The sequence below is a fragment of the Mauremys mutica genome, chromosome 1 (assembly GCF_020497125.1).
Source record: "Mauremys mutica isolate MM-2020 ecotype Southern chromosome 1, ASM2049712v1, whole genome shotgun sequence".
NCBI lineage: Eukaryota > Metazoa > Chordata > Testudines > Geoemydidae > Mauremys > Mauremys mutica.
In genome coordinates, this window is record NC_059072.1 from 104,342,744 (window position 1) to 104,359,099 (window position 16,356).

The 16,356-nt window shown below is 41.3% G+C and overlaps 1 protein-coding gene across 3 annotated transcripts in view; it reads right to left on the minus strand.

Moving 5' to 3' along the window:
* Nucleotides 1-16,356, minus strand: part of KDM7A (lysine demethylase 7A) — a 92,054-nt gene that overhangs the window by 49,184 nt on the left and 26,514 nt on the right. For 2 of the 3 annotated variants that reach the window (XM_045032048.1, XM_045032129.1), the window contains exons 3-4: nt 3,601-3,718; nt 2,521-2,681 (exon numbers count right to left, since the gene is read on the minus strand). In XM_045032048.1, coding sequence (XP_044887983.1) covers nt 2,521-2,681; nt 3,601-3,718 — 279 coding nt within the window. Of the gene's footprint in view, nt 1-2,520; nt 2,682-3,600; nt 3,719-16,356 lie in introns of those variants that run through there. The other variant, XM_045032199.1, reaches the window with a different exon arrangement.

Genomic DNA, 16,356 nt, shown 5'->3' on the forward strand with positions numbered 1-16,356 from the left:
CGGTACCAAGGAGGACGTTTTTGTTGGTGCCGCTGAAGTTGTACTGGTTGTCGGTACTGATCTGGCTGTGCTATGCACTAGGTGATTGGTACATCACGCAGCAGACTACAGCAATGCTAAGCTGCCCAATGCCACACATTTAAGTGGCTCCATCAGTACCATGGAGGAGGAGGTAAGCTTCTCTTTGATCACCCCCTTAGGGTCTTTGGCTTTAATGGTACCAGAAGTATTGGAGGATCCTGCCCACTCGGAGGGGCTCAGCAGCACTGTGGTCGGTACCAAGAATGTTGAATGAGCCGGCTTTTTTTTTCTTTTTAGCTGGTTCCCTGGTAGGGGAGGTTGTTGCCTGCTTTTTGTCCATCTTTTTAGAGGACTTCCTTTTTGAAGGTGGTGGGGAATGTCTGCCGGAGGCTGTCACTGGGATTGGCGAAGAACTGGTGTCCTGGGTGCAAAGAGGTCTGGGGGTCAGAAGCCAGGTGCAGTGACTTTTCCATCAGGATAAGTTTCAACTTAAATCCCCTGATTTTCTGGTGCAAGCCTTGAGGTTGTGGCAATGGGGGCACTTCTGAGGTACGTGTATCTCACCCAGACATCAGACACACTGAGAATGCCCATCACTGACCGGGATTGCCTCCCAGCAAGAAAGGCATTGTTTAAATCCCAGGGATCCAGGCATGCTCCTGTCAGTAGCCTTCCCCCAGGTGAAGAAGGTTAAAGGTACACTAAGGATGAAAGAAAATAAATGATGAGAGAGGAGGGTAGCTATAGTTAACTAACTCTACTCTAAAACTATATAAACACTAACTCTCAGAGGTAAACGTGAAGCAAGCAAAGAGGCACTACCATGGACAGCTCAAGGACAGATGAAAAGAAATTGAGGGTGGTTTGTTCGCATAGCGCTATGTAGCCGCCAGGAGTGGCACAAGATGGGGAGAGCACATGCGTGACCCAAACGGGCACTGCCACTGAAATTCTCCAATCACAGGTGCAGACACACACATTCACCTGAAGTGGAGCACACACAGGGACACTCCTTGAAAAAGGACCAGGGAAACTGATGTGCCAAACTGAGTGTGTGAAAGTGTGTGTGGGGTGGAGGGATAGCCCTGGAATAGCCAGACTTCCAAAATAAAGTCACAGAATTGTTGAAATGCCAGCTATTCTTCCAAGCAACCATGAGCAATCAATAAGGGGACTGAGTAATCAGTATATGGTCAGGTCGTTCAGTATACTCAACATAGTGTATATTCTAGTGGAGTCTTAAAATACTGATAAGCATAAAAGTCCTCTTTGTAGTGCATTTCAATATGCTACCAAAAGAACACAAGAGATGATACAAGGCACACAGAAAACTCTTAGCTGTAATATATTATGCAGCATGTTCCACACTGCAGCTGGCTCAGTCTCACTGTCCCACTGAAATACATATTCAGGTGGTCCTGAAGTGGTTAGAGACTGCCCAGCAAGCCTGATGGAAAACTAAATGCTCCTGCTGAAGCTATAGTGCTCCCTGAATTTCTCCCCCACTCCTCCAAGGAGCAGAAAAAAAGCTTATAAGGGAAGGATCAGATAGACTGAGGAGCCAACAGTTTACAGATATAAGAGAGGTGAAGAGGGAGGAAACTGATCTGACCCTGAGCTTTCAGTCTCCTCCTGTTCCCTCATCCGCTAACTGTGAATATTTCTGCTCTGCAGCTACCTCCCTCCCTCCTCACCTATCTGAAATCTACTGTCTGCTCCTCTCCTTCCCTCTCAGGCTGCTCTGTTCCTTGGAGGGGAAGGGGCAGAGAGCAGCAGGGGGTTCCAGAGATGAAGCAGCTGGGAGTCCCTGGACTCAAGCTGCAGCTATAACATCCATGTATTAACAGTGTAGATGGGGAGATTGTCTTTTGGGGCAGCTTGGAAGGTAGCATCCCTCTCTCCCTAAATTCACCCCCACCGCCACATAAGAAGCCCAGGCAAGAACTTTCTCCCCAATACCCCAGACATCCTAGGGACATCCTCACATATGCAAAAGCTTTGTTGTGCAATGCACCATCAGCAACAGATGATTGGTAAATGTAAAACCCTTTAAAAGACGTTCTCACTGTGCAACAAACCATTTTTTAAATTTGTAACAAAGCCCCCCATCCCCACCATTAGAGTACAGATTGCAAAACTAGCTTATCTGATTCACAGTGTAAGAAAACATCCTCAAAAACCATTATGATCTGTTGTTTATGGTGTGCTGCAGAACAAAATACAGCTGTTCAACATTTCAGTCATCACACATTTTGATAACTTGTGCCACAAGTTGCCAGGTGTGAATGTTGAGAGCTACGGGCATACAATTGTCACATGCATACCATAAACAAAACCCAAATTGGTAGGTCTAATTTACCCTTGCCAACCTTCTGGTAAGAACTGTTCAATTTAGATTAGGCATATAGTATCCTTTAACTGTTGTAACCGTGCAAATATTTATTGCATTTAATTCACTTTATACTGAAGCATTCACACATATTCCAGGAAGTCCCTTACCTACATAGCGTTCCACATCCAAAACGGAGAAAGTAGGGGGAGGGAGTCTGAGCCCAAGACCATCTAATTTAGGAACCATAATAGGGACATCAAACCCATGTTTCTCCAGGTATCTTTGTGTCAGCTGGCTGCCATGCATTTTCAAAATGATTTCATCAGCACTGGGGGGAGGGGGAAGAAATCAAAATATTAGCACTGAAAAAACAGTAAACCTCTTTGAAAGAGAAATTAACAAAAGCTTTGTTAGGTTTCAAGGAAACATCTTATTGGAGTTACATAGCTAATATAAATCAAATTAAAATAAGTGGATACAATTGTATTGAATTAAGCACTCAAGGTAAAGGCAAGCCTGCTGATTACATTTAATGAAACTAAAAGACAACAAATTTAAAACCAAATCAAGGAAGTACATTTTTATATGTATAATTAATCTGGGGAACTCTGCCATAAAATGTCATTGAAGCCAAGCGTTTAGGAGGATTCAAAAAAAGTCACTTATACAGATAAGGACAACATATTGATATATTAGAATAAAAAGCATTTTCTTTTAAAAGGGATATAAGTCATCATGCTTTAGAGAGTAAGCCAACCCTTAACTGCTGGAATAAGGAAGAAATTTCTTTTATGACCAAGTTATTACATAACTGTGCACCAGGGGATCTCCTTCACCTTCTTCTGAAGCATCTGGGACTAGATAAACCACTGTTCCGATGTTTGTGGTCTACATTAGAGAGAGAAAATGGGAAGTGATTTCTGAATCTCTTGTTTCCTGGACCAGACGGGCTGAAAATGCTAAGAGGCAACCCACCTAACAATATTGGTTGGTACTGATAGTCTCCAGAGGAAATTACATCCATGTGTAGTAATTTGATTGATGGATGCTACAACAAGGTGCCTTGAAGGCAAATATATGGATATGAAACACTGGATGAAAAAAAAAATTAGATCTCAGACATGTAGGAAGGATTTTTTGTGATGGTGGTGTTTTTGTGGAGGCACGTTAGGAAGACGTTTTAGACATGATCAATACCCAAGGTTCTCCCCCTTTTTATGATTTGACTTCTAAGCAAGTTTCCATACCTTGAGAATGAGCGAGCCCGCAGTTGTTTAACAAAAGTCCGTGTTCCAGCTTGGACTGGTTTGGAACCATCATCAAACTCTGTGTAGTCATGTCTGTGCCAGTTCCTCCTCTTCTTCACTAGATTTTTTTTTTAAAAGGATTAAACTTAAAATTAGTCAGTGTTGATGGCATGGGTCAGACTGGCTGATGTTCCATCAGTGAACCAACCATGTTAATTAGCCTGACAGTCTATTTTTAATTCAGTTGACTTCATCTCTTGCATAAAACAAAGTCGTCTTTAAAATATTATGATGGTAATAACAAAATATTAATCCTTTGCATTTCTATAGCTCCTTCCATCTGGGAATCTCAAAGCAGTGTCTGAATAATGATTTAAGATTCAACCCTCCTGTAATAAGGGAATACAAACACTGACAGCCTGAAACTTGCCCAGAAAACTACAGAAGAAGCCTACAGAAGAGCCAGAAATAGAACTTGAGGTTTCCTAATGCTCATTCCTACATTTTAATCATTCTACATCTTCAAGATGAGCTAAATTATTACTTAATATTTATATTACCATAGACCAATACATCCCAATAATCCTGAGTGGGGTTTCCAATATGCTAGCAGTTGTATAAACATATGAAAAATCTAGTCTCTGGCTACTATTAAAATAACTTATTTTTGGTTACTCCACCCTCACCCACTAATCGTACCCCTCACCCTATTTGTTTGCCCCATCCACTATTTACATCTTGTCTTTTAGTTTGTAAGCTCTTTTGGGTAGGGACTGTTATTTATTATGTTTGTACAGTGCCTAGCACAAAGGGTCCAGACCTGACTGAAACGTTTAAGTGCAACTGCAACATACAATCATCAAGCTCCAGGTGGATGATTTTATATTAATAAAAATAAAAGGATAAATAGGTGTTCCTTTATGGTTTTGGGCAATTGACTTTGGTTCTCTTCTATTAGCTATATAGTATATTCATACAAAGGCTTTAGACATCTAGAGCTAAACACAAATGTAAAACTAGAAGTCCTCATACAAATTGCTTTGTCAGTTGCACCATTACAAATCACAGATACGTTACTGAAAAAATTAAACAAAGTCAAAGGAATTATATGCAGTCTCCCACATCCCTTTTTTTTGTTTTAAGAGAATTGAAAAACTGACAAAATTACTTAATCTTAAAAGCTTCCCCATTTAACATAAAATGATTGAATATCACCTGTCCTCAAACCCATTTAATCCTTAATTGTTATCAACCACTTGGCACAGTAATTCAGATAGAATGGCAAGGATTCTTTTAGAAGCAACAAACGTTCAACCAGGAATTTGATGGCAAAGAATGCCAACACTTTATTAGCACTTTCTACCAACACCATGAATACTGTGATTCTCTTGCACTCCGCTTCTATCATTTCAGTGGCTGCAAACCCCAAATAAATTCCCAACCAGGTGCCTCAGCAAAAAGGATCATACCACATCAGCTTGGAATGAACTTCAGCTGAGTTTAGCCCTAGTTTCTCACTACCTTTTTATTGATCTGCAATGTACCAGTTACCAACTGAGAGAAGTTAAACAAAAAACTTAAAACTCAGGCTATGCTTATTTTATTCTGATTAATTCTAAAACAAAAACTATGCCAAATTGTGATCAGTAGTATTTGATAGCTGCTAATAAAGACAGCTGCCCCCAAGATATATACTGAGACCAAGTGTGTAATGTAATAATTACTACTCTAGTATTGATAGGAACTTGGTTACATTTGCTGAAAAGGAAAGAGTTCAGGTTACTAGCCTGCTCACTCAAATGGTGTCTCAAAAATTGAGACAAAAAAGCATGGCTAACAAAATCTAACATCTAAACAGTTTTATTAATATGATATTATTGGATCTTAATTCAACCCAAATATTCCATAATTCCAAATATTAAATAAATTTAGGATGAGCTCTTGTAAAAAGTTCATATTGCTCCAAAGACTGCAATAAAACCTAGCAAGTCTGAACACTCTATTTTAATTTTAAAAAAAAATTGTCTTTACTTAATTCTAGAGCTTATTAAAATATTTTGTTGCTGGTTTTTCAGAAACACCAGCTGCAGTCCAGCACTGATTGACAGCTAATTAATCTATTTGCATCTCCCAGTCGTTATACATGACAGGTAATTATTCCTAATGATGTATTGTTTTCTGTAGAGGCAACAAACTGTGCCCTTTAAAAGACACTTAGGAAAATAAATTGGCTCAATTAAACATGTGAGGTTTATAGTGACTTGCTAACCTGAAAATCAGTGTTGTAGAGCTAGTTTAATGAGTAGACTATTCAAATACTCAGTAGTACTTCATGAATAATGAAGCAAGTTTTAATTAACTTTCCAAATCTACTTCCTCAATCATAAATAATATTTGAATAATGCAGAGTACTAGCCACTAATTTGATGATTTGCAACATACAGCACTTCCACCAAAATTCATCTGTGCTGTAATAATATACTGCAATGAAGGAACGCAGTAGTTGCATAATACATTTATTTTTACAGGGCAGTACTGATGTTTACAATCAGTTTTTAACATCTGAGATCTGGGAATTAATAATTTTATTTCAGTTAATTCTTTTTCACCACTTGGTACTTAGGGAGGAGGTGCATCATGTTTCCTTGAGCAGGAGAGAATATTCAAAAATACAGAAAAGTACCTTTCTATTTAACTGTCAAATTATTTTCTATATTTGGCAAAATCCAGTAAGACACACTAGAACCATACACAAGCAGATAAGAAAATAAAGTACAATAACTTTATTGTTTAAAAAAGAAATTACTTGATTTTTGTGATTTAGAATGGACATGTCATGTAAAAAACTTGAACTTTAAGAAGTGGAAGGAAAAAATATTTGTCCCCTCACCAATGCAAACAAGAAAGGCCCTGCCATAATTACAACACTAAAAATGGACTAAGGAAATCCATTGGAGAAGCAGGGATGTTTTAGGACAAGGAGTGACAGAGAATGGGCCAGAAGTTCATTTTAAGATAGAACAGGATAAAGCATTATTTTAATTATTGTTTTAATTAAGATTTTTACATTCTGCTCACGAGGCCAGTAACCACTTCTTACTAACTTATGTAAACACACCTTTTATAATTATAATAATAATTGGAGATATACCAATCTCCTAGAACTGGAAGGGACCTCGTAAGGTCATCGAGTCCAGCCCCCTGCCTTCACTAGCAGGACCAATTTTTGCCCCAGATCCCTAAGTGGCCCCCTCAAGGATTGAACTCACAACCCTGGGTTTAGCAGGCCAATGCTCAAACCACTGAGCTATCCCTCCCCCTTTACTATTCCTACCTGCCCTCCCCTTGCCTCTTTGTTTGACCCTTGCCTATTGTCTCAGAAAAATCACAATCTAGATTTTAGGCAGGAACTGTCAGTGTTATTTGTTTGCACAATGGGGATTTAATCCTGTTTGGGGTCTTTAGGTGCTACCACAACAGAAACAGGCTGGACCTATGAGATTTGAAAGAGGTTGAAACAAGATGAAAAGCAGTGTTGCCAATATGCATGAGTGTTTTTCTTGGGAGCTCCTGATCCTACAGTCAATTGACTACATGAGAGCCTCAGCTTTAAAAAATGTTCTAGCCCTCATGATTAGGGAGAGAAGCTTGAAAACATAACCCAAGTGTAACCTAAAGGCTTCAAAACCAGTAGGCAAAGAATAAGAACCCACAATTAGTGGTATTTTAAAAATTACTATTTTAAGCTACTCATGATTATTCATTTTTTAATGCTTCAAGTTGGCAATAGCGCAACCCTCAACCAAAACACATTTGCAGTGATCACCATGTCTACACAGTAGGAGTAGGAATATGATATGGTGGCCCACATTTTCAAAAACATGTATGAAATATCTGATAAGTGCACAAGTCAAGCTGACGTGGATATTCAAACTGCCTACCCATAGGATGCCGTGCATTGTCAAGTCAGGAGTGCACACTTGGGCTGAAGTGTGAACAATAAATTGAGTAATTTTCTGATATTAGTAAATTTGATCTTTACATATTTAAACTACACAGCAGAGTTCTTTTAGGTACTGAAGTCTGCCTTTATTAGCATAGTGGATTCTTTGGTGAGCCGGAAGTCAGCCTTAATTGACATTTAGTAAAATGGAGTTTTTATACCTTCAGTCTTACAAGTTAAATTGTTATGAACAATATTTTAATGATTAGGTGGGAAAATATCCGTAACGTATATACTCCCTAGAACTGCGATACAACTTCCTTTTAATCTGAACATAATTATGTTTAAGCTTCTTTCAAAACCATTTTGGAAAAACATATTTCAAGTAAGAGGGATTATTATTATTATTATTTTAAGTGCCATGCAAATGCCTGTTCTCACTTTCTGGTGACACTGTAAATAAGAAGAGGGCAGCATTATCTCCTGTAAACGTAAACAAACTTGTTTGTCTTAGCGATTGATTGAATAAGAAGTAGGACTGAGTGGACTTGGAGTACTGCAGCATCCATATCTCCATCTCAAATGGATGTAACCATGCGCATTCCTGAAGAAAAAAGTGTAGATCGGAGAAGAGTGTGGTGGAGGCACAAGAAACAGCTGCTGATGAGTTTAGTTCCTTAAGTCTAGATGATCGAGGACTGTGGACTCACTTGAGCAGTAGCATGAGGGACTTCCTTGTACTGCATGGGCCATAGCAAGTGAAAAACTTCATGTTCCCCAAAGACAATGAGAATAGAAGTTTCCATCCAACATGTTACTGGCGGGAAATCCCCAACAGTGACAAAGTGGAGAGGCCATGGCTTATGTACTCAAAAACCCAGAATGCTGCATATTGTTTTTGTTGCAAACTCTTCCAGTCTAATGTTTCAGCCACATTGAGTTCTACAGGAACAAAGGACTGGAAAAATCTGACATGCCATGAGAAGGCAGCAAATCACCAGAGAGCATTCCATAGGTGGAAAGAGCTTAAGATGAGACTACGATTAAAGGCCACCAGAGATGGTTAGCATCAAGAGAAGATTGCATCAAAGACTCTTTACTTGCAAAATGTTCTGAAAAGGCTCATTGCCATTGTGAGAATGCTTGCTGCTCAAAACCTAGCACTGCGTGGCACTTCAGATCAGCTGTATGTACCAAACAATGGAAACTTCCTTAAAATTGTGGAGCTGATGGATGAGTTTGCTGCTGTACTCCAGGAGTATCTAAGAAGAGTCACCATCCAAAAAATGTACACACACCACTACCTTGGAAAAACAATTCAAATTTTGAAGCAACATCTGTGACCATCCTCTCTGACACTGAAACCACTGAGTGCCATGACGAGAAAGTTGAGTGGAGGCGATAAGGCCTATCAAACACCAAATTGGGAAAATAGATGATGCCGTAATTGCCATTATGGAGGATAATGCTATGACAGGAACTGTTTGTGGGAGAACAGTGGCAGAGGGAAATGGAATCACCAGAAACATATATAACTTCAAATTTATGTGTGGCTTAGTGTTGTGGCATAACATAGTGTTTGAAATAAATGTTATAAGCAAGAGATTCCAAGGTGTTGACCTTTATATATCTGGAGCAATGGAACAACTGGACAAAGCAAAAAGTCATACCTACAGTCTTACCGGTCAGATGAGGGATTTCAAATAGTTCTGAAGAGTGCATAGAAGTTGGCAGAGGAACTTCACACTGAAGCTATTTTCCCACCCATTCAAGAATACAAGAGTCGCCGAAGAAGACAACATTTTGATTATGAGGCACGGGATAATCCCATAAGAGACCCCAAACAACAATTCAAAGTTGAATTCTTTAACCAGGTGCTAGATTGTGCAATAAAGTCAGTTGAAGAACGTTTCATGCAGCTCAAGGAACACAGCAGTATATTTGGGATGTTGTATGATATTCCAAAACTCCTCACTATACCTGAAGAAGACCTACACCAGCAATGCAGGGCACTAGAGACAGTGTTGACACACGATGACATAAGCAATATATATGCAGAATGATTTAGGTGATGAACTGAAGCCCTTTCAAGATACATTTCAGCAGGATCAACTCCAAAGGCTGTTCTGGAATATATGTGCACAAATAAGATGACCAACCTCTTTCCAAATGCTTTTGTTGCTCTGCGCATACTCCTAACACTTCCTGAAACAGTTGCCAATGGAGAACACAGCTTCTCCAAGCTGAAGTTAATAAAAACACATCTATGCTCCACAATGACACAGGAGAGGCTGGTCAGCCTTGTAACCATCTCAATAGAGAATGAGCTGGCCCAGACTGTGGACCTCAGGAAGCAATTCAAATCTTTGCAACCAAGAAGGCATGGAAATCACCACTTTGATTATTCAAACAGATAAAAATGTCACTGTTTACTATGCAGACAAGAAAAGTTAAATTTGCTGTTCAGGCGACTGAAAGTTAAGTGTTACTTAAAAATTTTTAACAAGGCATTTTAAGTTGTTAGTTCTCCTTTATTGGGGTAGGTAGCAGAGCAGTACCATGAGAGGAGTAGAACAGGAAGAAGGCAGAATTGAGATCTTTCTAAGTTTTGGCCCAAGTGATGGGGCATGTGGGCATCATTTGAGCTCCTCGCTTCAGGTGCTAAAATGTTGTGGGCCGGCCCTGCCGCCTCCTGCCCATAGAGTCAATACAGCAATGGATGAACAGCCTGCTTCTGCTGTCTGTTACTCTCTGCTGTGTTGTGTGTGGTGAGAAGTGCTGCAAGACCTGACTCTTGTAGTTGGGTCCCACTGGGTTGAGGTTGGGTTGCAGGGCTCTAAGAAGGAGGCTGTCAACTGAACATTCATGAGGCATACTTAAGTTTGGAACTTATCTCTCTCCTTGATTTGGCAAAGCCAAGATTTATTAGCAGTCAAGGTAAATTACAAAGCCTATTTCCCTCCCCATCCAACCCCAAAAACATCCATCCATCTCTCCCTCTTCCTATCTATATAAAATCACATCACACTTTCAGAGAGGGGGTGGGCAAAAAGTTGGAGGAGGTTGGTGGATATTTACATGCACTATATTGTATTTTGATCCATAGGACAGGTGCACAGTGATGAAAGGTTAGAGAATTGATAAATGCCTTTTTGCACTGGTGTGGTTAACAAGGTTTTTAGACCCTAAACTAAAGGTTGCTAATCCTGAAGCTATTAATTACATTTTATATCCTATACAAGAGATTAATTTTCCAAAACAATCAGGGCTTTAACAACTCACCTCTAATGTTGTTAATTGAGGAGCAGATGTCACACCCATACAGATCAGAAACATTTTAGAAAAGGCAGGCAAAGCTGGAGTTTTAAGTGTAATCTCCATATGCCATTCAGAGAAAGGTCAGTTACCCAATCTCTCAGCAAGCTCTCAAATATCCTCAGGGAATTGGGGTGGGAGGGAGGGAAACCAATGCAGATCAGCTTTTAGAATAAAATTCAAAACTCCATCTAAAACATTTCCCTAGGTAAGAGCTTAACAAGAAGAGATTACCTTTCAAAAACCAAGACCAGGCCGTCATGTACATAAGCATTTCACAAGATTTACTCTTTTCCATTCAATATTCTTCTCTCCATTATTAAAACGTTTTAATCACTACACTCCAAGATACATACCTCTTTGCTCTTAGGGCTGAATGAAAAGGGAAGAATCTGCTCCATCCACTCTCAGCACAATTTAAATATGCTCACAAGAGGAAAACATATGCACAGTTTGCCTCCAAAGAGACTACTATTTTCTTTTGATAGTAATTTAATCCCAAACTAGCCAATAAATTACAGGAACAGGTACTGATTTAATGATCCAGAGTATTTCATTTTGAACATTTTCTAGAGACCAAATAGAAGTCTAATAGGAGCCAGTTTCCCAGAAACCTAGGGTAAGAAATTGTACAAAAACTTTACAGTATAAAGGAGTCATCCCGTTGGGAGGAAAAACCCAAAATATTTAAAACGTAGTAAAGAATCAAAAAGCATAACAAACTATGTTGTATATCAAAATTCCTGTGTGATGTGCTTACAAAGTTCAAAAGTTATCAAACACAGAAATCAAGCTCTGAGTCTAGGGAGTATTGGGTGAACCTTGCAGTAGGATGAATTTATAAGCCTTTACTTTAAAACAGGCTATTTGATCATCTTTGAAACTCCTCCCTGCCTCAGCAAAGTTATAATACAAATGAAAAAAAATACAAAGTCTGATATGTACCCCCCTATTAATTTATAAAAAATATAAGTTTGTGTGATTAAACATTAACCCCACACATCCATCTTCAGAGAGCTGCAGAAACTAGAGTTCTATCTTAATTCTGTTATTGCAAAGAAATATGGGAATGATACTATAGTCAGTGTAATCCCATAATAATATGGCCACATAATAGCATAATTTTAGATGAAATACTGCCAAAATTACCCCTTTTCAAAAAGATATTGTGTCACTTCATTTATAATCCATGAAGACCCAGTCAGGAGATAGTAAAGAAAAACAAAACCACAGAGAAAAAAAATGTTTGAAATATATCCAGCTGCTCAGAACAGATTCAATTTTGCCAATCCATGACCAGAAATCCCTGTTTATCTTCAGGCGAAACACATATAGGCGACCTATTGTACACAACCTTGAACTTGGGAGGGTACAGCATATAGAACTTATCCTTTATTTTTCAGGGCTGAATCATAGTTCACTATTGGATGGGAATCCAGAAGACAACAGGTCATGCTGATTTTTACCTTGCCTTCTTTTGGAGAAGAGATTGAATATTCAGAGGAAATCAAAGAACTGAAGATGCCTTCAGTGTCTACTAGCAGACAGACAATCTTCAGATTTTTGCTTTCTGCGTCTCTTCTCTAACTCTTCAAGGTACTTGGTTGTTCTAGTAACCTGTGCTTTTAACTGGCTCAGCTCTTGGCAAAGATATCCGATGCTATCTACAACTACTATCACTAACTTAAGTTGCTACCAAATGATTCCCTGCTTTTTTTTTACTTGCTCAGGAAATCTGTCCACTGAGGTTTGCAAGTAACCATCAAGGAATGAAATGAAGTTTTTCATCTTTTCACTTATGATATACACCACGGATCTAATGAAGAGGGAATGGATGGAGAAGTCTCTGCTAGCACTGTGTTTGAATGATGGTTTATTTTGCAATTCCTAGGAGATTTAGGCTAATTCCTATGAGATTTAGGTTCACAGGGATGTGTGGGGATTTGTTTATAAATCAGGAAACTGGAATGGAGACCGGCAATGAGAAAAATTACAAAGATATAAGAGGAAAGTGTGGCACTGCACCCCATATTCTTCACAGTAATATTATATGATTAAGACATACTCATAATGTATTTTATGCAAGATAGGTCATGTGAGATATCACTGGAAAGGTTATGATTTACTGAATATGATTATCCTATTTGTATGTGTGTATCATTTTTGTATCTGAAGTTAGGAATATTGACTATGTATCTGCATCACTGGCATTCCAAGATGGCATCCAGTACCAGGTGTTTACACCTGGGGAACGCCCACTAGGCAAAAGACTGTCAGTCTAGATGGCTAGCTGGGAAGGGCCCATTCAGGTTACAGAGCCATTAGAAAACAATAAGTCTTAGAAGAAGATAATCTCCCACCAGGAAGCGCTACAGGGGCAGGTGACCAGGTCACCTGGTACTGGATGCCATCTTGGAATGCCAGTGTTCTTCCACTGACTGGTGTGGGAACAAAGCTTGGAGACACAGGGTTCCCACCATATGCAAAAGCTATTTAAGGCAAGGGAGTGACCTCATCGAGGTTTTTCACAGACTTCCTGCCCAAAGAGACTCCTGGAAACACTTGAGGAACAAGGACCGAACTGGGAGGAAGTGCTGGATCCTGTGAAAGCAACACTTGGCATTTTAAGCTGTAAGCAAATGCAGCTGACCCCGTAAGACTTTTTGCAGCCTGCTCGAATCATCATTTAGAGTGAGAATTTGCTACTCATATCCAATCACTTTAGTATATTAAGCTTAGTTTGTGTGTTTTGTTTGCTAGGTAATCTGCTTTGATCTGTTTGCTATCCCTTATGATTGCTTAAAATTTATCTTTTGTAGTTGTTAAACTTATTTTTGCTTTGTCTAAAACCAGTGTGTGGGAGTCATAACTTGGGGTGGAGAGCTGTTGCATATCCTTCTGCACATTGAGGGAGGGGGTGAGTACCATGAGCTTATGCTGTACAGGTCTCTGTACAGCGCAAGACAGTATAATTTTGGATTTACAAGTCAGAGTGGGGTGCCTGCCTTAGGAACTGGGAGGTGCTTTAGCTGCGCCCCCATGCAGGGGCTGGTTAAAGAACCTGTGTGGGTGTGTCCCTACCTGTATGTGTGCTGGAGCCTGAGGGCTTGGCAGGGAGCTTGTATAGGGAGCCCAGGCTGGTGGGTCAGGGGGGGCTCGGTGGTACCCCAAAGGGAACCCATCACAGACAGGTCCCCACTGAAGTTGCAGCTCTCGGATTTCTTTGGACTGCCCTTTGTGTGAGGCCTGCTGTTCATGGAAGAAAGAAAAGACATAGAACCTGCCAAGCTGTTCTTTCAATTGCTGGCTTCTTCAGGATTTGAAACTAGAAATTAATCTCCAGTCCTTCCCAATTTCCAAGTATTTGACAAAAAAAATGGTTAACCAACCTTGCATAACTGTTCTTTGAGATGTATTGCTCATATCCATTCCATTGTAGGTGTGTGCACTCGCCACAGGCATTGGGGACAGAAGTTTTTCCCCTCAGTGGTATCCGTAGGGGACTGGCTCTGGCGTCCTCTGAAGTGACTAGAATATGCACCGGTATAAGGAGCACCACTGACTCCCCCCCGCTTCCTCTCCTTCAGATCCTTCTTGCCGGAACTCCGACAGAAGGGAAGGAGGGTGGGTCTTGGAATGGACATGAGTAACACACCTCAAAGAACAACAGTTATGAAAGGTTAGTAACTGTTTTTCCTTCGAGTGATTGCTCCTGTCAATTCCATTGTAGGTGACTCCCAAGCAGTACCTTTAGAGGCAGGCAGGAGTTCATCGATGTGTCAATTGCAACACAGCTGCCAAATCCATCATCATCTCTGGCCTGCTGGGTAATACGTGGTGAGTGTGTGTACTGAAGACCACATCGCAGCACAGCAGATGTCCTGGATAGGGACATTCGCCAGGAAGGCAGCCAAAGATTCCTGAGCCCTAGTAGAGTGAGCCTTCACTATCAGTGGAGGCACAGCCTGCATCAACTCGTAACAAGTACGGATGCAGGTGGTGTTCCAGTTTGAAATCCTCTGAGAGGACACCAGAAGGCCCTACATCCTGTCAGCAATCGTTTAAAAAAAAAAAAAAGAGCTGAGCCGATTTGCGGAAGGGGTTGGTGCGTTCCAAGTTTAGATGTCAGGCATGCCTTGGCTTTAGAGCAGTGGTTCTCAAAGCCGGTCCACCGCTTGTTCAGGGTTGTTTACCTGCCGCATCCACATGTTCGGCCGATTGCAGCTCCCACTGGCTGCAGTTCGCCACTCCAGGCCAATGGGGGCTGCAGGAAGCAGCGTGGGCCGAAGGATGTGCTGGCCGCCCTTCCTGCAGCCCCCACTGGCCTGGAGCAGTGAACCGCGGCAAGTGGGAGCTGCAATCGGCCGAACCTGCAGATGCGGCAGGTAAACAAACCGGCCCGCCCCGCAAAGGGCTTTCCCTGAACAAGCGGTGGACTGGCTTTGAGAACCACTGATCTAGAGTGTGCAGGCGGCTTTTCTCCTCGTTGGTTGTGTGAGGCTTTTGACAGAACACTGGGAGGAAGATATTCTGGTTGACATGGAAGTGCGACACCAACTTTGGCAGGAAGGCCAGATGGGGCCACAGCTGAACCTTGTCCTTGTAGAACACCATGTACAGGGGCTTCAAAGTGAGGGCTTTATTCTCAGAGACTCACCTCACTGAAGTAATAACTACAAGGAATACGATGGACCTGTGAGCCTGGATAAGGTCCCACTGAAGAACCGGGTCCCAGATCAGCAGAAAACGTCTTTCAAGTTTTTTCAGGAACCTGATCATCTCCTCATGTGAGAATACAGATCTACCCTGGATGCGGGGATGGAAAGCTGATATGGCTGCCAGGTGCACCTTGATTGAGGAAAAGGCAAGGCCCTGGTGCTTCAAGTGAAGCAGGTAATCCAGGATGGACTGCAAGGACAACTGGGTCGGGGAGATATTCCGCACTGACGCCAGCAGGTGAAATGCTTCCACTTTGCCAGGTAAGTCATTCTGGTGGAAGGCTTTCTGCTCTCCAAGAGAACCTGCTGTACCTGACTAGAGCAGGCTCATTCCTCTAGGTTCAGCCATGCAGCATCCAAGCCGTGAGTTGGAGAGAGGTGAGGTTCAGGTGCAAGAGCCAACCCTGATCCTGCAAGATAGGTCAAGGCGGTTAGGAAGTGGCCACGGAGCCAATACGGCATAGGTGCAGAGTTTCTAATCTGCTGGGGGGTGCTTCTCCTGACTCTGTCCAGGCCCCGCTCCCATGCCACCCCTACCCTCAAGGCCCTACCCCGCCCTGCTTCTTCCCACCCCTGCTCTGCCCCTGCCCCGCAACTACTTGACACTGCACTGGATCTGGAACCTGGAGCAGCCCTTGAGGTATGGGTAGATCTTGATACCTTGACATCTGAGGTAAACCACTACCACCGACATGCACTTCATTAATACCCTTGGTGCTGTTGCTAGGCCAAAGTGGAGCACCGTGAATTGGTAGTGGGTGGTTCCATATACGAAACATA